We start from the raw sequence: 27368 nt of genomic DNA, 5'->3' as shown, positions 1-27368 counted from the left end.
AGCTCCCTGATAAGGTAGCCTTGGACAGAGGCTCTGCTACAGCTGCTGTTCCCTACTCTTGAAGCCCTAGTGCTTCATGTCGCCTGTGGTAATTGAGATAATAGACCTACCTGGCAAGGTAAGGCGACTTGTGGAACTAGTGCTTGGAGCAGGTGAGCCATGAGAACGCTTCTTTGTACCTGTAAAGAGGACAGGTAAGATAAGGAAAGTATAAGTGTGGGTCAGCTGGGACAGGGAAGTGTGTATTCTATGGCACAGAGAAATCAGAAGTTCAGATTATGCCTTTGTGGAATTATACTCCGTACCTCTGGGTAGCAGCTTGGTCTGCTGGATGCAAATGCCCTTGAGCAGACCACCTCAGTAGTAGTAGGGAGTCTTCCTAAATGTGTTGTTTCCACAGATTCCAATTTCAGTGTTCTAATTGGAGCCTATTTTTTAAGCCCCCAGGTAGTTATAATATGCATGTAGGGTAATAATTTCCAGTTGGGAAATGGAAAGTTTAGGATTCAGAACTGAGGAATCTGGGGTTTTGAACCTGTTTTAGCTACATCCTTTCCCTGCTATCAGATCTTAAGTTGTGAATGGGATCTGTCTGAGTCTCAGATCTTCACCTGGAAAGGAGTAAAGTAACAACTATATCCAAGTGTTCTGGCAAGGCAAAGTATGTACTCAGAAACTGTGGGTCAACACTTAGGCTACAATAGTGGGGTTCTGGAGCACCCAGAAGATGGTGACTAACTCTCATAAGGGATTTGATTATCTTTCTTCATATAAACAGTTGAGTGCATAGTGAAGAAATGAAGAGGCAGCCTCCAGGATGATGTGGGGAAAAAAAGAGCAACTGAAAGGATAAAACAAAAGGAGACAGAATTGTTCAGCAAAAGAAGACATTTCTCACATGTGTACATCTTACACATATACACATACATATAAATTTACACACATATATGTATATGTGCACATATATTATATAGTTATAAATGTTATTTGCTCAGATTTTTTGTTAGTTTATTTTGTCATCCATATTGAGTATAAAGAGACACGGAAGCCCAAATTCCAAAGCAACCTATATGATAATCCCTTCAATGGGTTGATAGAAGTGAAAAGAGAATTATATAATGTTTCACTGTGTAACTCATGCTGGTTTTGACCTCAGTATTTTTTTCTGTCTTAGTCTCCTGTGTATTGTGTTATAGGCATGTGATACCTTGTAAGACCAGAAAAAATCAAGTGTATACATAAGTTAATGTTATCATTTGATAGGTTCCTGCAATTGCCCAATATCTTAGCTACTTTTCTATTTCTGTAACAGAACACCATGACTGAGGCAAGTTACAGAAGAATGCATTTCATTTGGCTTACAGTTTCAGAGCATTAGAGTCCATAATGGAGGAGCAAAAGCATGGAAATAGGGAGAGATTAGAGTTCACATCTTGATTCACAAGTAGGAGACAGAGAGAATACTGGGAAGGCATAGGTCTTTACAAACCTCAATATTGCCTTACTGGGTCCTCCACCCAGCCCCAAAAGACTTCTACCAAGCAGGCCCAGACTACACAAAACTAGAACACACGAGTGACCTGTCTGCCAGTAGAACTGTATTCCTCCCTGTATCTAGCCCCTCCCCCAGCCCTTCCCCAGGCCCAGACCATAACAGTTAGTCCCTGACCCTGATGCCGCTGTGCTTGCCCCTAATTCCAGAGGACTTCTGTCACTGATGTACAGACCACACCAGCCACAACCTGTGGGTGACCCTCCTGTCCTGTGGCCTGGCCTCTCCCATCTCAGCACCAGCACCACTGATGAGCACTGCTCCAAACTCCAGAGGAATCCCACTGCTCTAGTGCAGCTCTTACCAATGGACAAGCAGATGAGTGACCCACCTGCCAGCTGGACTGTGGCCACCCCTGGGTTATGCTCCCCCAAGACTCATACTACTGCCCAACTTCTCCCAAATCATCATCTTCTCTGTGGCCAGCTCATAGGCCTAGACACAGTCCACATCATTTGGAGAACGGATGCCATATGCCCACTTACAGTCCAGACAAGTCAAAAGAATAACCTAAGCAGCTCTACTTGAGGAAAGGTTAGTCCTAGGTACACCAGAAGATTTAGGCTTTATTGGAGTTAAGGCCAGATCTAGAGACCCAAGAAGACTTTAGCTTTACCAAAGACCAAAATGAATCAAGGGACCCAAGGCCCTCAAAAGTCCAGTAGAAACACCCCACTGGACCTGAAGGCTGACCAATAACTAGAGCCTACCAACAACAAAATAATAAGAATTAACCATCACTGGTCTTTAATATCTCCCAATATTAATGGACTCAATTCACCAATAAAAAGAAATAGACTACCAGAATAGATAAAAAAAAAAAATACCAGGATTCATCTTTCTGCTGTATACAAGAAACACACCTCAACTTCAAAGACAGACATTACCTCAAGGTAAAGGGTTAGAAAAAATATTTTTCAATCAAACAGACCTAAAAAGCAAGCTGGTGTAGTTATCCTAATATCTAACAAAATAGACTTCAAATCAAAATTAATAAAAAGAGATGGTGAACGACATTTCATATTCGTCAAAGGACAAATTTACTAAGATGATATCTCAATTCTGAACACCTACCCTTCAAATAAAAGGACATCAACATTTGTAAGCTTAAATCACATAGCGAACTACTCACTACTAGTGGGAGACTTCAACATTCCACTTTTACCAAAAGGCAGATCATTCAGACAGAAACTAAACAAAGGAAGAACAGAACTAACAGATGTAATGACCCAAATGGACATGAAAGATACCTTCATTTCACACAAACACAAAAGACTATGCTTTCTCAGCACCTCCTGGAACCTTCCCAAAACTGATCATGTATTTTGGCACAAAGTGAGTCTTAACATATATAACGAATGAAATAACCCTCTGTATCTTATCAGAACATCGGAGATTAAAGTTAGAGGTCAGCAACAACACAAACTACAGAAAGCCTACAAACTAAAGGAAACTGAACAATCCCTGGGTCAAGGAAGAAATAAAGACAGAAATAAAAGACTTCCTAGAATGCAATGAAAATGAATGCACAACATATTCAGACTTATGGGAAACAATGAAAGCTGCAATAATAGGAAAGTTCATAGCACTGAGTGACTACATAAAGAGTTTGGGAAAATCTCATACTAGTGACTTAATGGAGCACCTGAGAGCTCTAGAACAAAAAGAAACAAACACCCCAGAAGGAGTAGACACAGGAAATCAAACTGAGGGATGAAATAAATAAGATAAAAAAAAACCAATGAAATAAAAAGCTTTTTTTGAGAAAATCAACAAGATGGACAAACCCTTATCCAGACTAATAGGCAGAGAGAGAATACCCAAATTAACAAAATCAGAAATGAAAAGGGGGACATAACAACAGACACTGAGGAAAACCAGACAGTAATTAAGTCATATTTAAAAAAAACCTGCACTCTACAAAATTAGAAGATCTAAAAGAAATAAAAAAAATTCTTGATAGCTACCACATACCAAAATTAAATCAAGACTAGGTAAACAATTTAGATAGACCTATAACCCCTGGGACAAAAAACCCACAGTCATTAAAAGTCTTCCAATAACAACAACAAAAACCAGAGTCAGATGGTTTCAATGCAGAATTCTAACCAGACTTTCAAAGAAGAGCTACTAACAATACTCCTGAAATTATTCCACAAAACAGAAACAGAAGGGATATTGCCAAATTCTTTTATGAGGCCACAGTTACCCTGATACCGACACTACACAAAGATGCAACAAAAAAGAGAATTACACACCAATTTCCCTCATGAACATAGATTGAGGGATATGACTTGGCCTGCCCCAACATCCACCCCACCTATGATCTGCTGGAGCACATGAAGGGACTCGACATGCAGACTTGAAACTGCAGGATCTCCACAACACAGGGCAACAAGAGGATATCCAAGAAGAGCCCTAATGAGGACCCAGCATTAATAGTGTAGCAGAAACCAGAGACCTCAAACCAAGCCAATGACTCTTTGCAATAAACTCTTACAATTAAAGATATGTGGACAAGGAGTTTACTGCATGACTTACTGTGTCACACTACAGCTTCTGTGACAAGATTTTAAACTTTTACTTCACTCTTTTTCCCTTTTTTCTCTCAAATTTTGTTTCATTTTAGGGAGAGTGCAGGGGCAGAGGGTGGATGTGAAGAGATGGGGAAATGAATGGAATCCAGATACATGATTTAAAAGACACAAAGAAAAAATAAAAAGAAAGAAAATAGAAGAATGCAAATAGATCCATATCTATCACCCTGCACAAAACTTAAGACCAAGTAAACAAAAGAATTCAATATGATTCCAGTTACATTGAATCTGATAGTAGAGAAAGTGGGGAATAGCCTTGAATACTTTGGCAAAGGAGACAACTTCTGAATAGAACACTAGCAGCACAGATACTAAGATCAACGATTGATGCATGGGACCTCATGAAACTGAAAAGCTTCTGTCAGGCAAAGAGCACTTTCAATAGTACAAAATGGCAGCCTACAAAATAGAAAAAGCTCTTCACCAAGTCCACATCCAACAGAGGGACAATCTCTAATATATATATATATATATATATATAGTAAATTATAACCATACTACAATCCACAGACCCAGAGAAGCTAGTTAACAAGGGTGACCCAAGGGAAGGGGAAATAGAAGAGATATGCTGGGTAAACTGGGGGTAAGTGGGAATGGAAACTTTATGGATTGGGTTGGAGGTAAGTGGAGGGGGGAAGAGTACTGAAATAGATAACTGGAAAGGGGGGAAATTTCAGGATCAGGTAGAAATCTGATGTCAGGGAAACCCCCAAATCTCTACACCTTCAAGGATGACCCCAGCTAAGTATTCTAGCAATAGTGGATGGGTAACATGGACTGGCCATCTCCTGTGATCAGATTGGAGACTACCCCAACTGTCATCAGAAAGGTATCATTCAGTAACTTATGGAAACAGATGCAGACACACCCAGTCAAACTCAGGGAATCTTGCTGAATAAAGTAAGGAAAGATTGTAGGAGCCAGAGTGGTCAAGGTCATCACAAGAAAACCCACAGAAACAACTATCCTGGCTTGTAGAAACTCACAGAGTCTGAACCAGCAAACAGGGGGCCTGAATGTGACTAACCTAGACCCTCTACATGTATGTGACAGTTTTGTAGATTGTTATACTTCCAGGACTCCTAATAATGAAAGCAGGAGCTGTCCCTAATGCTTTGGCTTGCTCTTCAGAACCTATTCTCCATACTGGATTACTTTGTTCAGCCTTAACACAGAGGGAGGTGCTTAGTCTTAACTGTAACTTGATATGCCATGCTTTGTTGATACCCATGAAAGGCCTGCCCCTTTCTGAACAGAAACAGATGAAGAATGGGTTGAGGTGGACTGGATGGGATGGAAAGGAGGTAAGGGGAGGGAATGGAAGAAGAGGAGGGAGGAGAAAATGTGGTTGGGATAAAAAACTAACTAATTAATTAAAAACTCTGAAAGTTTATCCCAAAGTGACACATCTTCCAACAAGTCTATATCTCATAACCCTTCCTAGACAGTTTAGGGAACTGAGGAGTGTGTATTTAAACAAAAGGAACAATGGAGACCATTCTTGTTCAAACCACCATATTCAAACTATTGGCAAAGTCATATGTAGAGAACCAGGTACTAAAAGTTTTGCTAATGGACAAAATTCCATAATCACAGTCCAGGTAAAGATAGCAAGATGCCCTACTGAATGATCAGCATTAGAGAAAGCAGGAACCCATAACTGGAGATGTATGAGCAGTGAGGTTTTCCTGCCCTAGAATAACCTGGTAAGGTGCAGAGGTAAATCTTGGATGGTGCTGGGGACTGTGTTCTTCTCCTTCCCCCAACTTCCCCAAGATTCTCATACTTCCAATATCATGTTCTCCCCCACTACTTCCCCCCTCTCTCGAAGGAACAACAACAACAAAAAAAGAATGAAGTCCAATTAGTGATGGTTAACTACTCCTGAACATGAGGCTTGGCCTCAGAGAGTGGTTAATATACCCCCTGTCACTCTGCTGAAGAAAACTGATTTTTCCTTTTCCAGTAGCTATCAATTACAAATAGCTTCTTAGTGAGGGGTAGCCCTCTGTGTCCACTTCTACGTTTCCGTGCTGAGATTTCATCTGGTTTTATGTCCAAGTCTTGTGCATGCTGCCACTGTCTCTGTGGGTTCAAATGTGCATCAGTCTTGCTCTAGAAAACATGGTTTCCTTGAGGCCATCCATAATCTCTGGCTTTGACAATCTTTCCACCTCCTCTTCCACACTGATCCCTTGAGAGGAAGGAGGTGTGATAAAAGCATCTCATTTAGGACCAAATGCTCCAAAGTTTCTCACTCTATAATGCCCAGTTGTGGATCCCTGTATTAATTGCCATCTACTGTAAGATCTTTCTCTGATGAGGGTATATTAATACAGTGACCTATGGGTATAGCAATATATTATTAAGAGTTGTTTTATTGCTGTGTTCATTTGACAGAATAACACTAGTTAGTCTTCCCCCATCCCCACCGGGGTTCATGTCTATCTAATTTTGGGTCCTTAGCTTCATTTAAAATGTCAGGTATTTGCCCCCATTTCATGGAGTGGGCCTTATTTACAATTTGAACAGTGGCTGGTTACTCTGATAACATTCATGCAACTATTGCATCAGTGGACAAATCTTGCAGGCATGACAGGGCAAGACAGTGCATTGGTCCCTTCATCTTTTACTCTTTTTTTTTTAGATTTTTTAAATTATCTATACAGTGTTCTGCCTGCATGGACACCTGCATGCTATAAGGGGGCACCAGATTGATGTGGTATTCCCCTTTGTATGCTGTGAATATCATTGGTTAATAAAGGAACTGTTTGGGGCCTATAGCAGAGCTATAGGGGAATAGAGCTCGGCAGGGAAAACTAAATAGATTGTTGGGAGAAAGGAGGCAGAGTCAGGGAGAAGCCATGTAACCCCGATGGATGGAGACAGATGGTTGAACCTTGCTGGTAGGCCACAAGCCTTGTGGTAAAATATAAAATAATGGAGATGGGCTAATTCTAGATGTAAGAGCTAGCTAGCAATATGCTTAAGTCATTGGCCAAGCAGTGTTTTAAATAATATAGTTTCTGTGTGATTATTTTGGGGCTACAAGCAGCCTCTCTCCCTCCAACAAACTGACACCTATGTGGCCAACTAAAATCCATGCAAAGCCTGAGAAAACTTAAAAAGGAATCCTAGACACAAAAGAACAGAGTTAAGCATGGTTTGGTAGTGGTATTTTCCTCGCTGGGCTCTGTTTGCTAGAAGTACTCAGAGGCATGGCTCCTTTAAGAGAGGTTTTCCTGATTCCACAGTAGCAGAAAAAAGCTACAGTTTTTAAAATGCTGGCTTTCTGGGCCATGCTGCCAGCATGACCTCTGGCTCTTTCAGGAGGCTGAGCATTTAAATGGGGTTTGTGGACAGCATGCTGCAAATTACTTGGTAGCAGCATGGGTCAACTGGTTATCACAGTTGCAATGGTGAGGATGGCTGCCACCTGGCAGTCTCAGGCAATGGACAAACTTCCACCATGTTGGACTGTGCAGAGCAACCAGCTAGGGTCATAAATACCCTAGTAATGATCCAGCTTAAGTTTAAGAAGCGCTTAGCATTTTAAGAAGTACTCCTGGACAGTTAAGAATTACAGATACACAATTGACAGATTCAGACATAAAAGACACAGTCTTTCGATCACAGTGTTCAATAAATGCTTGAAAGAGAGAAGAAATGAGAGTCATAAAAGGAAATAAATGGTTTATTAAAAAAATAAAATAAAGTCTTTAAAGAGACAGAGTACAGACAGTCATAGATTAAAGGAGTAAAGATAATAGAATAAATATTAAAAAGTAATAGAGTAAGAAAAGCCATGTAAAGATGGAATATGCAAAGATAATTTAGATTATGTACATTATTGTGTTTTCTTTGAATTTTTTGACTGTGAAGGAGCTAAGTACAGAGAGACATTTTATTGTATGAGCTGCTAAGCTAAACCACATATATATTTTAAAGGTATCTTGATTTCAAAATATGAATCTAAGGATGTTGCTTAGAAAAGAGGTTCTTCTTTTGTTTCCACAGAGGATGAGAACCTGTGAATTTCTTCCAGACTAATATGACTTGATAGACCATGACCCTCTGAAAGGTTGCTGTGAACACCCCCCAAAAAGTTACTTGACCCAGATGCTGACTGAGATGAACCTAGCACACAGGATACACCATGAAAGACATGATTAACAGTGACCCCAATCAGCAGGAAGTAGTCTAGAAAACTAAGCTCATATTTAAATATTGTTTACAAATGTTTCTTTACATTTAAAGAGGGATATACTATAGAGATTTGCATTTGTATGGATATTGCTCTATTAATACAAGTTTTGGTCAATTTTGTTATATGTATATTTCTGCTCTTGATTAAGGTATTGTGTTTGTACAGATCATTTAAAATGTAATGTATAACTAAAAATATAGGTTAATAGCCATCTAAAATAGTCAAGCTTGTAGTCATGTTAGTTGGGTTTTCTAGATATACATAGATATAGTTCAGTTAGATAGGTATTCTTCAAATCTTTCAGAGACATTCAGAATATGGCATTTAAAATGCTTAAATTATTAACTTAATACTTTTCATGACAATGAGACACATCTGCTCCTGGGAGCACCAATTACTTCAAGAGTAAAATGGGCATCGAAGAGGCTCCTTATGGAGTCTGTTACCATTTGAGCAAGAAACTGCTTTTGCTGGGACTGCTTGATGGTATTCTGTATGAACTGGACAAGCAGAACCTATAGAAAAATAACTGCTGAACTTGTCTAAAGGTAAGATGATCCTTCAGGGTTTCTGCTTCATGAAAGAGTCTGCCACAGAAGACACAGAAGAAACTTACTGACAAACTGCCAATATAGGCAGAAATGTCTTTGAAATTTCCTGCTTCATGGAAAAGTCTATGGGCCTGTAGGATGAAGATGGATGCTCCAACAGTACAGAAAAACTTTGGGTGACTTTCCAGGCAGTGAGATGTCTCTGTCAATTCTAGAATTTTGGAAGTTGTTTACAATGCACTTTCAGTTTGCTTAGGTAATATTATATATCCTGGAGTCTTTGATGGAGTTGAAGAATTGATAGTTATAGTTTTCCTTAGTTAAAATAAAAGATAAAGTAGAGGCCGGGCGGTGGTGGCGCACGCCTTTAATCCCAGCACTCGGGAGGCAGAGGCAGGTGGATCTCTGTGAGTTCGAGGCCAGCCTGGTCTACAAGAGCTAGTTCCAGGACAGGCTCTAAAAAAGCTGCAGAGAAACCCTGTCTCGAAAAACCAAAAAAAAATAAAAAATAAAAGATAAAGTAGATATAAATATTATAACTATAATTCTTACTTGATACCTGATTTGTTATATGTAATTTTAATATGTTGAAGATAAGCCTTCCTTTTCATTTAAACAGAAAATGGAAGGTGATATGGGATTCCCCTCTGTGTGTTCTATCATTGGTTAATAAAGGAACAGCTTTGAGCCTATAGCAGAGCTATAGGGGAACAGAGCTATGCAGAGAAAACTAAATTGAATGCTGGGAAAAAGGAGGCAGATGCAGAGAAAAGCCATGTAGCTCTGATGGAGACAGATGCCAGAACCTTGCCAGTAGACCACGAGCCTCATGGTAAAATATAAAACAATAGAGATGGGTTAATTCTAGATGTAAGAGCTAGCTAGCAATACACTTAAGTAATTAGCCAAGCAGTGTTTTAAATAATATAGTTTCTGTGTGATTATTTTGGGGCTAAGTGTCCAGGAACTAGCAAGTAGCCTCTCTCCCCCAACACCAGATCTCATTATAGATGGTTGGGAGCCACCATGTAGTTGCTAGGAATTGAACTGAGGACCTCTGGAAGAGCAGCCAGTGCTCTTAATCTCTGAGCCATTTCTCTACCCCTTCATATTTTCCTCTTGCTAATGCCATTTCAGGTTTAACTAGAACTTGATCATCTTGATGGAGAATCCCATGGGAAATTCCCAACTCTATTCTAGAAACCCATGGTCAAAATGCTCTAACTTCCCTTAGCGTCTATTAAACTGTCTGTTGTATAAACCTCCCCCTTCAGCCAACCACTTATCTTTGCTTTTATTTTTCTTCTTGCTTACATAAACCTCCCCCTGAAGCTGCAGATTTAGACACCAGTATGAGGTTTTGTCTTTAAAAGCCCCCTGCTTTAAATGCTTGGGAATGCCCTTAGGTTCTTAATGCCTAAGTATAGTCACAACTGGTTGGAATAAAAACTTTCAGTTGGCTATAACTGTGTCTGAGTGATTATCTCTTGTGAGATCCCCATAATACAGGCAGGTCACTGTTGCACAGTTCATATCTGGATGAGATTAATAATTACTTTTCTCCTCCGGCAGCATGTATGGTACCTTCCATCACTATGAAAGACAGTCAATTAAGGTGAAGCTTCTAGTTGATTATCAGCCCAATTTCTCCATGTTCTATGACATAAGTATGTGGTGTCTTCAGCAATAGGATCTTACCTTTAGGTTGTGGAGGGTAGCCAAAAGTTTTGACAATAAACCATTATTTTTGGAGGGGTCTGTGAGATCCTTTAAGCCAACAATTCAAATGATGTAATCCATTCACAGTATTAGTGGTTTTATTTGGTAGTATATGATGGGTATTTTCTCACCCATTATATGCTGAAGTGGGACAGCCCCAGGCTGTGGCTCATTTTGCCCAGTCCTGGGCATCTCACTAGACTCTGCCTAGTGGCAGCAGCTGGAGAAACCATGATCTGCAAACTTGTTAATTCCATTGTCCAGGTCCCATTCCTCTGAAGGGCCTGACAGTCTATCACGGCTTCTCAGAGGCTACCTTTCTCTTGCGAAGGTCACTGGCAGCTCTAGACAAGCAGCAAAAATATCCATGGACATGGCTGGCCGGAAATGCTGTGTAATCCTTGCCCCAGGGCAGCAAACCCTATATATGACTCAGCAGGAACCCTCATTTCCATGGTGACAATAACTGACCCTGAACAGCAGGAAGAGGAAGTTGAGGGCCATAACCCAAAGAGGACTGACTACATTTTTTTTGAATGTGTAACACTTTGGGACTTTGGATTTGTAAAGCAGTTAAATGCTATAAGTATGACTTAATGGACCCTCCTACTAGAAGCTTGGAAGACAGTACTGTTGAGAGCAGTATGGATTGTGGAGGCTCAGCTCAAGAGGCTATAGAGGAGAGCAATATTAGTAACTGGGCTAGAAACCATTATTGCAATATTTTGTCAAAGGATGAGGCTGTTTTCCACCCTTGTCCTAAAGATCTTCTGGGTGCTAACTGGAAGAATTTTGGATAAGTTCCTTAGCACAGGGGATTTCCAAACAGCTTATTATTCACTGTGTCATATGGCAGTTTGTGATCACTTCCACACATATCTACAGTGAAAAAGAGCAAACAGGGCAAAAAGAAATATAAAATGCACAATTTGAGGAGTAAAAGAACACCAAGAAGTTTAATATTGGAGATAAGTCTTGTCCTCAAAGAGTTGAGAAGTTTAAAGAAAGTCTGATGCAAAATGGAATAAAGGGGGATGTGGCCTCAGGGCAAAACTCCACTATGCTTCCAATTTGTAACAAGGAGACTGGGGAACTAAAGGAAAGCTTATCCAACAGAGGAACCTATCAACAAAGAAAGTTTATACAAAAGTAATTACATGGAGGGGGTCAAGTTCCACCCCAAGCAAGCAGAACTTCTCAGTTTTCAGCTGTGTGATTCTGACATTAGAGTCGAGAATACCAGAAGTTGTGGGATCTTTCTCTGCAGTTTACGACAGCAACTGACTGAGGTCAAGCTTGTGGCAGGGAGTCCCTTGCTTGGAGGCTCAGAGAGGCCATTGCCTGAAGCGTGAAAACGAAGCCTTGACTGTATTGGAGAGCCCAAAATGTTGAAAATTTCAGAGCTGGGGGTTGTCTGCTGAGAGCTTCAGAAAGGGAGTGGAAAGCAGTCCAAGAAAGAGAACTGTGTTGCTAGCAGCAGAGCTGGAAGGAGCAGGAGATCTAAGTGCTTGGATCTGAGACTTTGGACTTTAGACTTTTAAACTGTCTGGAGACTGTGAAATACTGGAGACTTTTGAAGTTGAACTAAATGCATTTTGTTTTCTGATATGGCTACAAGCCTATGGGGGCCAAGGAATAGATGGAATATTACAGTTTAAATGGGAATAGTCCCACAGGTTCATATATTTGAAGGTTTACAGGGACTCCGTATTCACTATGTCAGTGTTGTTCAATCTTGGTGAGACTTACAATTGTAATGCTATATCTAGAAATTTGAGCCCTTGTGGCAGTTTTAATATAACTGGGCCTCATAATCTCATAGGGAGTAGCACTATTAGAAGGTGTGGCTTTGTTGGAGTGGGTATGGTCTTGTTTGAGGAAGTGTGTCACTATGGGGGAGGACTTTTCACGCTTCACTCAGTGTGACAATCAGTCAGTCCTGTGGCCTCTGAGGCAAGATGTAGGACTCTCAGCTTCAGCCCCACATCTGCCTGCGTGCTGCCATGCTCTCCATCCTGAAAATAATGGACTGAACCTCCGAAACTACAAGCAAGCCACCTCAGTGAAATGTTTTTATTTATATGAGTTGCCATGGTCATGGTGTCTCTTCATAGCAATAGAAACCCTAATTAAGACAGCCCTTTAAGCAGGAATGCAGTTTCGGTAGGCCTGGCACTTTGAGAATGAATACTGAGGAAATATACCGTTTTGAGCTCTCAAAGAGAGCCATCTTTCTCCTGAACCACTGATGGGCTTTGACCTCACAGATGATATAAATTTTTAAGTGATTTCTGCCCATATATATTCAGGTTTCCAAGAGATTCAAATAGAGTTTACAACTTATTGCTGAGAACTGGGGAGGCTATGCAATCACACATAAAGAAATGTCATGGGCTATTATGCTATTAGTTTTACTTTATGCCTCGACTTCTCTTCTGATTTTTCTTTTTTTCCCCTCTAGCACTCTCATGCATATATGTTCATGTGTGCAAGCACGCACATGAGTAAACATGGAGGCCAGAACAGCCTTGGGTGTTAGTCCTCAATCACTGTTTGCTTTAGCTTTAGAACAGAGTGTCTCAGTGGTCTGGAATTCATTGAGTAGGTATGGTGGTTTGAATGATAATAGCTCCCCATAGTTTCACATATTCGAATGTTTGGTCCCTTGGTTAGCTGAACTGCTTGGAAAGGATTAAGAGTTATGTCTTTGTTGGAGTAGGTATGGCCTTGTTATAGGAAGTGTATCATTAGAGGTGAGGCTTGAGGTTTCCAAAGCAGGTGTCTGCATCTCTCAGGATATAGAAGTTTCAGTTATGGCTCCAGTGGCACACCTGTCTGCTTCCTGACATGATGGTCATGAGCTCGACTACCTTCAGGAATCATAAGACCCAAATTAAATGCTTTCTTTTATAAGCGTTTCCTTGGTCGTGGTGTCTCTTCATGCCAATAGAAGACTCAGACAGTTGGCTAGGTTGACTGGCCAGCAAGTCCCAGAGTTCCACCTATCTTCACCTCTCAAGTCATGGAGTTAAAAGCATGGGCCATACCACCCAGCTTTTCTTTAACGTTGGTTTTGGAAATCAAACTCATGCCATTATGTTTCCAGGGTGAGCATTTTCCACCTGGGCCACCCATCTTCTCATCCTTTACTCTGCATTTGTAAAGAGTGCATTCAATTTATAAAACTTTAGAATTCTCAGCTATTTCATAAGTGGTTAAAACATACCAAAGAATAAGCAAGCATACTGACACAAACTTTATTTCATTTTCTCCAACTATTATGCTTTAAAAATATCAGTTTCAGGACATGATTTTTATGATCATATAGGAGTGTTTTGTAGACACTGAGGTGTAGTAGTGTTCATTACTGTTTGGTTTTTATTCTAAAGGAATCGTGTGTGTGTGTGTGTGTGCGCGCGCGCGCGCACTAATGCAATGCACATATGCAATGGAAATGCGTCATCTGTGGGAAGTGAGAAATTAAAGGCCAAGAATTAAAGTGCCCTTGATCTACAGTGAATGTTTAGAGAGCAAACAATATAATCAGTCAGCTCAGGGCAGAAATGTCACCGGGGCAGCTTATGTGACAGGTATCTTTTGACAAACAAATAGCTTTCAGATATTTCAAATTAATGTTCTTGGCTAGTTCAGCCAAAAGGAAATGAGTCCAATTATTCAGGAGACTGAAAAGGGGACAGAGATGGAAGTGACAGCCAAGGCTGCCACCCACAAGGTGAACACACACACATGCATAAGACAGGACAGCCTGAGGCTAGTGAGAAACCCATGTGATTTGTAACTGAACTCAAACAACTCATATCCTTTCCCCAAAATAGTATAGCATGGCCATGCACAGGCCTGCTGTGAAAAGAATGATTTAAGAACCCTCTGAGTCCAAACACCATCATTATAAACAGTCTGATAATAGCAGCATTGTTATAAACACAACCAGACCCCAGAGCACAGTGTGAGGATAGGAAGGTCAGGGTGGGAAAGGATGTCGACATAGTAGGCATTTTAAATCAATTTATTTTAGCATGTTACAAATGCCTGCCATTTATCACAGCCATAACTTTCTGGTCACTCTTGCTAAGTATATGTGCTGACATCTTTGTGTCCCATTTGGCCTATGGTAGTGGGCTGATGTCTCAGAACAAATGATCACTTGTGCCATTTTATGTCCTAAAAGAAAGGGCATAAGGCTCTCCTTCTAGTTGAGGAATCACTGAGAGTCTGGAAGATCTCAAAGCGAATTTCCCAAAGGTTTGTCCTCTAGATAGATAGTCCCAGAGCTCAAACCTGCAGGGCAGCACAGTACAGCATCAGTTCTGTTTGCTCTGCTGAGACTTGACAGTCTGCTCATCACAATGAACCAAAAACAAGAGCTCTTTACACATCAGCATTTTATGCTGTTGAAATATAAGCTTTTTAACACTTGACTGTGCTATGGCATTAGACATGCCCACAATATTTACAACCTTTGACCTATAACTGAACATCCAGCAATTTGTTCACTGGAGATATTCTAAAGTGTGACAAAACCTGATGCACAAACACTCATTTTCGTTATTTAAAATTAAGGTGGTAAAATAAAAACACCTAGCTTCATTGATCAAAGGGAAAGGTGGTTAATAAACTGCACTAGAACTTCAAGACTAATGTTGTATTGTGCTTGCACTGAAATTATATTAATGAGGAGATTTAAGGAGCAGGAAATGCTTACATGCCAATATTATATGAATGAGCCATAATGACGATTAAGTACACTGTATGGCTTTAACTGTGTAAGCATGCACAAAGACCTTAAGGAAACACAGGAAAATACCAACAAAAACACAGTGATTGATTGTAGGATGGGGTAGTTCAAGAGACTTTAGGTTCTTATAAATGATCTAGTAACATCAATTTTATTATAAAGCAACCAAATCCCACTGGGCAGAAGTACACTGCTCAAGGCTATAATTTACAAGGCAGGTGGTAGTACAACGATTACTGTGCAAGAATAATATGCAGAGCCACACTAAGTAGCAATTGTGTGGTACACTTCATCACCACAAGGGGGTGCCTCAGTGGCCGTTTTGAAGTTAGCAGCTGGGTACAGATCTTAATGACAGTAAATGGCTTCTGTCCTCAAAGGCAAAGATAATGACTAGGCTAATGCTAGTCTATTCTGAAGGGCAGGAAAGCATTTCCAAGAACGGAGAAAGTAAAATAGTTTAGAATTTGAAAGCTGACATCCAGGGATATAATATCATTGTCCTCAGTGAAAAATAACTTGGAAGCTGGGTCAGCTTCAGGAACAGCAACCTGAGCTTCTGATAATCCATTTAACACAACCTTCAGCTCACAAAGACTACATGAACACAGCAGGCATGCTCCGTGAATACGTCTCTGTCCAGTAAAGGCAGTCGCTCCTTGGGCATTGCCCAGGATTCAGGAGAATACAAGTGATGGAGGGTGGAGTAGGCTCTGGCAGCCCCGGATTTGGCATAAAATGTGAACCACAACAAGCAACAATGGCAAGAAAAACACAGCCTTTTCATGTTTTCAAATTCCAATTAAGAGGTTAACTCATGTTTTTATTTGACAATTAGAGGAATATACAATCATTTATTTATTACTAGATGTGAGGGGGGAATTGGACATGAAGGATTATTAGGCTCTTTTGTGCAGTAAAGAGCAACAACAAACAGGCTTTTAATTATTTTGAACAGCAGTTTGGCACTCTTGGTTTTACACGAATCCCGTGCTTTGTCTGCATTTGGAGGTGTGACGTTACAGTGTGTGAGCAACTTTTGAGCATGAAACAGCAGCACCATAGGGAACAGAAAGCTCTTCCTCAGAGTGGAGGGGGATCCCCTTGCTCTGTGATACACAAATGCAAGCTGAAAGCTGCAGTATGTCTGCCTGAGACTCATTCACACCCTGGAAGCCCATGATATTGTGCCACAAAGCAAAGACAGGCGATTCTTTACCTCCCTTCTAGGGAAGGTATCTGCACTACATGACCATACGTTTCTTAATTTTTCCCAACAGCTATGCATGAGGCATGATCTGGGAAAAACATCTGCAAGACTGATGACCTGCCTTCTTCAGAGTTCTGCTCAGTGTTCTTGATACTGTTCCAGACACTTCCCACAAGTCTGGCTCTCTGAATCCGAACAGCAGCAAAGTCTAAGGCTTAGGGTCTCCATCTTTCATTCCCAAACAGCCAGGACGAGGACTGCTCCCTACAAAGAATCAGTCTACAGACTCAGGGTAAGAGTCTAATATGCAGAGGAGAAAAACCCTGTGGCAGAAAAAAAAAAGTCCTACACTCAAGGAAGACAATGCCATTATATTAACCTAGAAGTGATTCACTTTGCTTTGGATAATTCTCCCTTCTCCCCACCCCCGCTTAGAGTTTCTTTTCCTTGATTCTCTTCACCAACCCACCCCTTCCTCCCCACACACCTGCCTCTGCCTTGTTTTTAACACTTAATACTTTCTCATTCCCATTACACTGGAAAATATGTCCCCCTTATTTGGTGTTTCTGTGTGTGCTCAAACGATATTGCAAGTCGAATGGCTTATCTGGGCAGAATCAACTAAAGAGACGTGGGAAATGTCAGAAAATGCGAGACAAGAAAGGAACCACACAAGGACAAGTGAAACGGGGAGAGGACAGTTAAAAAATGCTGCAAGGGCTGTCGCAGTACAGGAAGCACGAGAGCTGAGAAAACCCTAGCCAAGGTCCACAACGGAAAATAGCAAAAATATCTTAAAATCTTACAGCATATAAAATTGTATAAAATAGCATACAAGCAAGGAAAAACAAAAAGAAATGTAATTCTCTACAGTCTGTTTCTAGAATTCATCACTGGATGATATGCATGGCTATAGCGGCTCACTGTAAAGCTACACGCATTAACGTGGGATTGCTTTTAGGCCAGCACACGTATCACATCTATACCTATTTGAAGAGAAGGGTAGTAGTAGACAAAGCCGCATCCCTAGTGTAGAGCACACAAGAAGAGCAAAGTTAAGCAGAGTTGTGCTTCATGAGCACCTGTTTAAAAGCCATTCCAGTCACAGGACTCCATAGTGAGCTTGCCTGTGAGTGCTTGTGCAAGCACAGACACAGTGAGCTTGCCTGTGAGTGCTTGTGCAAGCACAGACACAGTGAGCTTGCCTGTGAGTATGCATATAAGCACAGCCATCAGCTCCTGGGAGGGATGCATGTCTCAGAGGCAATAGCTGAGCTGACCACTCCAGAAAAGACGCCTCATAGTGACACTGACTGTGGACTGTTAGAGCCAACAATCACCCAGAAGCTAGAGGAATCCCCAGGAGTATTGGGCAAGTGTGCCCTGGGGCAGCTGAAAGGTCCCACCATTCCCACTGCTTCTGGCTCTGCAATGGCCACTTAGTTTGGGAATAAGTGTATCAAGGAAGCCTGCCACTGCCAGAGTTAACCCGCTTTGACTGGAACATAAGCCAGGACTAATGGCAATTCATCTCTAATATGTGTGCCGATATATTAATGGAAAATGGGAAGGAGGGATGATATAAGAAGATAATTTGGACTTAATCCTTAAAGATGACCGTGAACTTCTCAGCCCAGGTTCTCTGCGGCACTGCACCGTTGCTCATGGTGAAAGCAAGCTCTTATGGGAAACAGTTCTTACTCACCGCTGACTACCTCCTGGGGAGTGCCTTCGCACACCAATGTCCAAGGAGAACCTCCCATTTTCTTACCTCCCTAGATTCACAGTTGTCAACAATCCAGCACAATCTGCAGATGGCCCTGACTACACCTGGACTCCAGTGTCACCTCTGTGCCCACCGGTGTCTCGGCGTGGACAGAGCATAAGGAGTCTCCTGGTTTCACAGGGGCATCGGTGCTTTCATGACTGGCTTCTCACTATGCTCATGTGCTCAGTGATAATGAAGCCTTTAATCACAGATTGCTGTTGATGAATTACATGTATAATTTCCCATTTGTTCAAGAATAAGAACCAATAGAACATCATTACTGAAACATTATGCTCTGTAGCACTCGGCTTTGCTGCAGCTCGGCGCTGTGCCCACCATACTTGGCAGAGTAGGCTGTGCAATGGTTTCTCATGATGCAGGGAGAGTGTTTTCTATTGGCTCCAAGGAAGTCCAAGTTTCAGCCTGGGTTCTAAGCAGAGTCATGGGTGTTTCAGGTAGCTCTGTGCCATCATCCTTCTTGGCTCATCATTCTCTGAAGAACTTCATTTCATTGATCTGATTTTTTTTTGTTCTTTCTCAAATTTAAAGGTCACAGAAACTATTTGGCATCTATTTTTTTGTGCACTCGTTGGCTTTAACAATTTCCCCCAAATAGCCTGATGTTTCCCCTCTTTCGTAATAAGCTATTGGTGTAATTAAGGTATGTCTGCCTTTACCCAGAATGCACGTCTCCTGAATGTAGCCATGTGGATGGTGAAGATGTTGCATATGTGCTGAAGGAAATTTGAACTTTGCATTAAAAGGGACCGTGTGATCCCAAGTGACAGTTCTGCTCAGGCTTCCTGAGTGTTGGTTGGGTACCAGGCACTGTGATAGACCAGGACTGTAAGTCTTGCAGTGTTGGGGGCATCTCAAAGTTAGAAGAAAGTGTCTGACTGGGAGAAAAGGTACTCCCCCAATCTTGTTTATTTGGAAAATTATGCTACATTCAGACTTCCACTCTTGAAATCTTCTCTGTCTCATCATGAAAAAGGATTTTCTACTTATTATCTATTGGTTTACTCACACTCAATGGGAGAACATTATAAAATGTTCCTCATTATCAAAACCTCTACTCAGACATTAACAAAAACGAGATATATCCCTATATCCATCCAGCCACCTACCTACCCCATCTATCTGTCTATCTAAGGAAGAGTGATCTATGAGATAAGAGAGAGTTCTGGCTCCCAACTCATATAGTGTAGAGCACAAGATAGTCTTCCTCTCCTCTCTGCATTCTCTCTTCCTCTCCCTCTCTCTCTCTCTCTCTCTCTCCCTCCCTCCCTCCCTCCCTCCCTCCCTCCCTCTCCCTCTCCCTCTTTCCCTCCCTCTCTCCCTCCTTCCCTCTCTCCCTCCCTCCCTCCCTCTCTCCCTCCTTTCCTCCCTCCCTTTGTCATTCCAAGATAACAGTGTCCTTTCCTTCTCATTTTTACACTTTCTAAAGCCATGGCTGGAGGTGGAAATCCATCTGAGCTTCCGCAAATGAGATACATCCCTAACACCAGGTTGTCTTTGTCTTTGGTGCTTAGCGTGGCTTTAATGGTTAAGGGTATTAGTGTGTAGACTCCTGTCAGATGTTTTTCATAGCTTTTAAAAACTCCAAGAACAAAATGGCCAGTGGAAGAAAGTCCATTGATGGTTTAGAAATGCATCTTTTAATTGCTGCCATAAGCTATTAGGGCTCACAGACTAGCAAAGGCAGCTACAGATAAGAAATAAAATACTGAATTCTGTACGCATCAGTTACTCTGCCCCAAGATCAGCCCACAGTGACACAGCTTGGATGTAGGCTCGTTGGGTAATGTGAAGATGCAGTTCAAGAGCTGGCTCCAGCTATCATGTTGCACCCAGGAACGTGAAAGGCTCGTGGCTTGTCTAATACTAATGAGCATGAGGCCACTGCTGTGCCCTCAGTGTTACACTGTAACTCGGTGTGCAAGACTGTGCTGTGTGCATGAGCCAGAGCCAGAAGAGTGACGAGGGCAGAGGGCTAACGCTGGTGGAATGTTGATGCTAAGCTCAGAAGAAGACATTTCAAGAAAAGTAAAACCCACAGAAAATATGCCACAACCTTGGAAATCGTGTTTCTTTCCATGAATACTGACCTGGAATTATTCTAGTACGTTATCAGGTCTAAGATCAGTTCAGAGCACAGTAACATGTTTTGCATGTTTTTAACAAATGACTCTGTGTTTTTATTCGCTGTGTCTTAACACGAGAAATTAAAAAGTTTAGGACTACATTAGCCGAGCTTTGTGCTTCCTGAGTGTTCTAAGAAAACTGTAATGGCATGAAGTTCTCCTCCCATCCATTTTCAACTGATTAATGACTAACAGCAAATTTAAAACATTTCTATCTTCATCGGTTCTAGAAAAATGGCTATATTCCTATTTCTTTTTCATATATTGGGTAGTGTTTTTTTCTAGATTATAAAATGAAGCAGTAGGCATTCTATATCAACTGCCCCAATGCTTCACATACAAAAATACAGAGTAGATGTGAGGTAAAAGGCAATTGTCCAAGGACATAAACTGGCATATACTTGATTGCATTTAACCAACATATAGAATCATTCTACATCCAAGAAGACAGTTTGCAAGCCGATGACCCCTGGACAGCACACAGCTCATAAGCACATTTTGTTTGACTGGTGCAGTGTAAGCATTTGGGTTAGATGCCAATGTCTGAAACCTTTTTACAAATCCCAGGTACCTACACAGCACAAATATAGCCCATGATACTGGACCGCTGCCTTCTTACAACACCATCTGCCCCAGCAGTCCTCACCTCTGCTCTTCCCAGCATCACGAATGCCTGACCACCCTCAGCCATTCCCCAGGATTCTCGCTCTTCCTGACTGTCTCCCTGGTAGCAAAGCCCATCAAACTGATCCTTAGTACAATAATTAGATATGACATGGCTTGTTCTAGTCAGCCACTTGACCATTTATGTTCCCAACTCATTTAAATCTGAGTTTCATGATTTACTGTTAGGAAAGCAAGCAGAACAATGGAAAAGGGTCAGTGCTATGATGAGGCCACATGTACAACCAACAGAAAAAAGTTGTGTGAACCTCAGGTACTGTGTTCCAGGCAACAACTTTCCTCACATGTTCCTGCTGAAGCCCTTTTCTATGAGTCAAGCGGTCTTAAAGTCTATGGGCCTCTTGGTCTTAAGCCTAGAGGACCACACAGTCTTCCTTAACTGATGAAGAAATACCAATTACTTACTTTAGCAATACAGATACTTTAAAATATCTGTCTTTATGCTTTAATTTAAAAATGAAATTTATGGAATTCATTTAAACCCATTACCTAGCTCACTTTCTTCCTATCGTTAATTCTATGTGACAAGCTTTACTTTCGGAAGAAACTTAAAACTACATAATAAAAAAACCATTCATATGTAAATCACACCATGGGAAAGGAGAATTGCACTTTCCTTGTCCTCCACTGAATCCCATTTACTGTTTGGCTTCAGGATAATCTATCTTTATCCCCTTTCCCTGCTGTATCTATTATCCTTATTTTCTGTTTTTGCTATTAATCAACTCCTTCGTGGAGTTAAAATTCCACTAAAATGAAAACTATTACCTGACATATCTATCTTTCTAATTCTGAGTCCCTTAACACTTCCCTTTCTAAAAAGCTTATAAAGTAATGAAGTCAACTCACAGACACCCAAAAGAAGAGGACCAGGAAGTGGTCAATATTTCAATGACCTCTTAGTGATGGATGCTGCCCAGTGAAAAAACTGGGGAACCCACTGACATATGGTCATCAGCGAACACATTGAGGTTTATATTCATGAATTTACAGATAATAAATTAAGCATCAAATACATATTCTTGTAGGATAATCTCCTCTTAAGAGACAAACAAGTTCATATTATACAAATGGAAAAAAAAGCATAAGAACAAAATTTAAGCATTAAAAGATAAACTGGAGGAAATGAGTGTTCTCAACTGGAAAAAAGAACCAGAGATGGCCTTTCACTGGAGTTATGACGAAGGCCAGCCTGGCTATCGTTGCCATCATGAGCCAGTATGAAAGGCAAGATGTCAGTCAACAGCACTAACAAAAACAAGATGGCCATCACTGTATGGGGTACTTTTACAGGCCTCAATCATCCAGGAGGTCAGGTTTTTTCTCCAGGCTCATCAGGTGCTGTCAAAGCCAAATTAATAATAATGGGTTGTAAAATGGCCTTTCATATTTGATTTCTGCTTCGAGGGTGGGGCAAAAACAAAATGAAAACAAAGCAGAACAAACCTCAAGTGGGGTTTGTGTGCTCAGGTGAGAAAAATCCCCCATAATTCTAAGACCACAAGCCACCCCCCTGAGGCCCCTGGGAGGAGACAGCATGAGAGGCCAAATGTGGGGCTCGGGTTTGAAAGCTGTACACTTTCCCCAGGTAGGGGTCTTTGTGGAAGAAGGAGAGTGAAGAAGCTCAGCTAAAATGGCGCGAGACACTGGCAGCCTCAGTCTATGTGAGGTCTTTTCTACTCTTCTGGATCTGAAAGAAAGAAAAAGAAAAAGAAAGGTGTCAATGCTGCCTTCCCTCCCCTCCACCCTCAGGCCTCTGGAGAAAAAAAATCTGGGGGCAAAAGGTCAAGGAGATCAATGGAACACTTCAGACTGGTTGTGGCAAAAAACCAGTTGAGAGATAGGAGACTCACTCTATACCCAAGGACAATCTCAGCGGAAAACTTTAAACCCCGACACACATGTAAATGTAAGGGCTCTTTAAACTGGGTCTGTAGACATTCAGTTCAAGCAGTGTAGTTAATAAGCCACTTTATTTTGTAACTGAGAAGACAGTGGCTGATAGTCTGGCCTGTGTATTTCAGTGGTCAATGGGATCGGGAGAAATTGGATCACTCTAATCATGTTTCCATGCAAAGAAAAACTTTCTTAGCAAGCTTGTCCCATTTATAGAAGCTTCCTAAAGACACTGCAAACAAGACATTGCATTCTCCAGCCCAAATCACCATGCAGATGGAGCCAGAGTTAGAGCAGAGGAAGAAAACAAAGGGGGAAACAGTATTAAATCAGTGGAAATAGACAATATTGGGACTTCTTCCCCCACCCAGTGAACTTTATCTCATGTTATCTCATGGGTCCTGGAGGGAATTTAAAACAGTAACACCCCCTGCAAGACTGGCTGGCAATGGTCCATTTATCAAGTCAGTGATCTTTCCCTGTTTAAAATGTTCCCTTCTGGAATATGGCAGTGCAGGGTTCTAGTCTTCAGGAAGGGCAACAGCCTCATGCACAAAAGGTTTCTGGGGCATCTCAGGACAAGGAAAGTCTCCCCTTCAGCTTTCATGATCTTCTCCTAAATAAGACTTAGCTGAAATTAGGCAGAAAACTAGTTAGGAGCTAGGAGAGTCCCTTTTGGTCTATTGTAATTACAGCCAATTCTCAGCTTTCCAGGGACCATTGATCCAGACCTCCTGCTGCTCCTCTCCATTTGGGGCTTGATATTTGCTACGTTTACCCCCCCATTAGCAACTGCACCCATTAGAGAGAAATAAAAGAAGAAAGAAAACCTTGCACCAGTCAATCTCCTGCTCTCCTCCCTTGGTAGCACTGAAGACATAGCAGGAAGGGAAGGACACAGGACAAATGCTAACACTGAGGATTAGAATTTTTCTGTAAACTATACGGTTTGGTCCCCAAGAGAACTGAAAGCTGGATCTCTCAGTGCTCAGGCCCTGTCATTATCAGCGCATCACTAGACTCCTGGGAGATGGTCTTCATGGCAGTCATCATATTCCCGTGCACCCCTGGGTACTCTCCTGCAAAACCCAGTTTTGTTACGATGGATGGCATATGACTGAGTCTGATGGGTTTTTGTTTTGTTTTGCTTAAATAAGATACATTAGTTGGAAGGAAACTGAGGACAGTTTTCTCAAAAGCACCATCACTAAGCCTGGTGAGCCATCAAAGAGTGTGACAGCTGCCTGTTGTCCCAAGTAGCCATTATCGGGTTCTCAGGGGCCTGCTGTCCAGACTTGATCTAGAGATGGAACTCGCGGACTTAGAGGGATTCAAAGGCCACCAGGAGATCTTCCCATCTTTCTAATCATAGCTTGAGTGTGAGACAGAGGAATGAATGTTCCTTCAGGCTTTGGACCTCTAGCGTCCTCTACTTTTCGGCCAACATACAATAAAGAAATTCATATGTTGAAGCTATGTGTGAGTTCATCATCATTATATGACATCAGCAGCGAAAGACCGAGAGGTTACAGACCCCTGGCCATCACCCCAGCCTCACTGGCTTTGCTTGCTTAGGGTGACTTCAGCTTAAGCTGCTTTACGCTAAGATGTCCACTTCTACAGCTGCTCAAAGAAGATGGTGTTGCCTGGCAAACTCGATTTTTTGAGAGAAGGAAAAGTATATTTTAAAATTTCTTGAGTGTGGAGCAATGCTCGACACACGGCACATACTCGGTAAGTAACTTCTTTGTTGAAAGGAAGTGAGCTCAATAAGTGAAAGGTGGATTATATGGAAAAGGTGGAATGATTAGACACTATTTCTGCCCACCCTTTCATCCTTTGCTGCATGATCTACAAAACATGATGTGGTATGGCAAAATTTGATTATCCCTATATAGAAGTCTCATACAGTTAGCTATCTATGCAACTAATTTCTGGAGAAAGGACAGCTGCCACACAGGTCCTTGCTCTGACTTGTCAATCACCCCAAGCCTCTCTTCACTCTGCTTCCTGTGTGTGTTCATGCATTTCAGATTTGCACATGTGTTTTCAGGCTAAACAGACATTAAGCAAACATATCAGCAAGAGCATCGAGGGCGTGAGAATGAAGACCCTGAAGATGGATTATCAGAGAGGCTGGTGGAGAGCACTGTCTTCACAGGCATTGCTTTAAATCCAGGGTCAACTCTGAAGGCCACAAAAATGTTGTTAAATTCACTCACTTTAAAAGGACTAATTCCTGAACTAAAATGGAAACTAGGCCCGTCTTGGGATGATTAGAGAAAACATGTAGGCAAGCGTTCCCCATCTGTTCCTTGATCTAAGGCTTCTTACATCTGAGGAAGGGGAGCCTGATTAGCTTTGGATCCTGAAGCACAAGCAAGTCGCATAAGAATCCACATAAGTGTATTTGTTTCACGGCAATAGATAATGATATCTCAACAACTTCATTTACAGAAGTTGGAGATGGATTTAAAACAGAGTAGCCTTGCTTATTCTGTCTTTCATATACCGTTCTGCAGGCATGAGGGGCTCAGTGTGGCTCTTACAGCCATTTAGGTTAAAGGTCATACTTTTAAGAAATGATAAAAGTTCAAGTGAGTGTGACATAACTTGTAAAATGTGTTTATCATTCATATTGTTCAGGGTATCAGCAGATCCTCAAGCACACAGATGTCATAAGAATCTGACCCTGGCCTTGACAAAACACTCTAAGCATACCTCAGTTCAAATGTATTTCCTTTCCATTTTTCTTGGATTTGGATTTTTTTCATGGCCCAATTCAGCTACGTCTCAGACTCCAAGAAGCAACCTGACTTGGCTGAGGACAGATCAGTGCCCAAGTGCACATATTCAAAAGGAAAAATATCATGGCTGCCCCCATATGGAATCAACAAAACTATCACAATCATATAGCAAGTGACTCGAAGATCTGCAAAAGGTTAAATAGGAAAAAAAATTGCAGAAGATGAACTGTAAAACAAAACCTGCTTTTAATTTTCAAATAAAAATTTTCTGGAATATGAATAGCATTTATTTTATATTTTAGTCATAATGATTATTATTTTAGAGCTATTTATTAGACTCAATCCAGGTATAGATTTCTAATCTCAGACTGTGGCAGCTGCTTTAAAGGGTTATTTTCAATGGGTACATTTTCTCTTATACCCCAATAAAAGCTATGATTGTAGAAGAATTTTTCTAAGTTAATTCAACTGCATCCACTATCAGTGTTACACCTCTGTTCAAACAAAATGCTCTAATCATGTACCCTAGCAGAGCTAGTCAGACAAGTGGATGGATGGATCAATAGAAAAAGATACAGATGAATATATGATAGGCCAATGTGGTACTCTAACTCCTGAAAGGCTGACCTGTGCCATTGTCCCGCAGGATGCTTCCATCTGACCCCAAACACAATAAGATGCTATAGTTTATAGGTTCTTGGGGCTTATGCTTGCCCTCACTCTGTCTTTCTTCTTAATCTATGTCACACCCCTGTACATAATGGTGGTGCTAAGCTTTCCTTTCCTTTTGCTGTGCCCACACCTCCTTTGTGTTGCATGTTCTTTCTGCTAGGATTCAATGTGTCTTGCTACTTTCACTCTCTGTTTTAAGTAAAGTGCCACCTTCCCAAATGCCAGCACTCCAGCTACCCCGCCAGACTGGTAAGTCCTACAGTGGTCTGCATCAATACTGGTGTGGGTAAGGCACAATCTCTGCATGAGACAGTTTGTTCAGTCTTTGGATTTGAGAAGCCAAGAAGGAACCAGAACCACAAACACTAAGAAAGTCCTTTTAAACAAGTTTGTGAGACACAGAACCCTGACCTGAAACAGCCTGACTGCCTTCCATGCTTTCCTCTGATTTATTAGTTTGGGAAATTATAGGATGCTTCAGTACAGATAGAGGAAAAAGAGAATGAATCTGATGCTTTCCCGATGGTTTCAAAGTGCAGAATAAAAATATCAGGTATGGTAGCAACTAGTGTTCGGAAACACACGCTCTCGCTGGGCAATCAGGGATTCCCTTCCTATGAGAAGGCTAAGATAACTGCCAGGATTGGTTATCTGGCACACGTCTTGAGAACGTAGATATCTAGCCAAGACACAGAATTAAAAATGTGGACAGCCTTGGGTAAGCGTATGCTATTTCAAAAGAAGCCGTTTTTTTCTAGAGGACTTAGTCACATCAGTAGAGTTTTTCTGGGAAGATGCACTGTGACTTTTGTTTCTTTAATTGTTTATACAGAATCTCACAAAATGTACGTTTTTTTCTAGAGGA

General features: G+C 41.3%; 1 protein-coding gene across 2 annotated transcripts in view; it reads right to left on the bottom strand.

Moving 5' to 3' along the window:
- Positions 1-27368, bottom strand: part of Pde1c (phosphodiesterase 1C) — a 446197-nt gene that overhangs the window by 19038 nt on the left and 399791 nt on the right. For both annotated transcript variants that reach the window (XM_038319212.1, XM_038319213.1), the window contains one exon: positions 111-179. In XM_038319212.1, the coding sequence (XP_038175140.1) occupies positions 111-179 (69 nt within the window). The remainder of the gene's footprint in view (positions 1-110; positions 180-27368) is intronic.

Source organism: Arvicola amphibius, chromosome 2 (genome assembly GCF_903992535.2).
Source record: "Arvicola amphibius chromosome 2, mArvAmp1.2, whole genome shotgun sequence".
Classification (NCBI taxonomy): domain Eukaryota; kingdom Metazoa; phylum Chordata; class Mammalia; order Rodentia; family Cricetidae; genus Arvicola; species Arvicola amphibius.
Note: the sequence above shows the minus strand (reverse complement) of the source record. Positions and strands in the feature narration are given on the sequence as shown.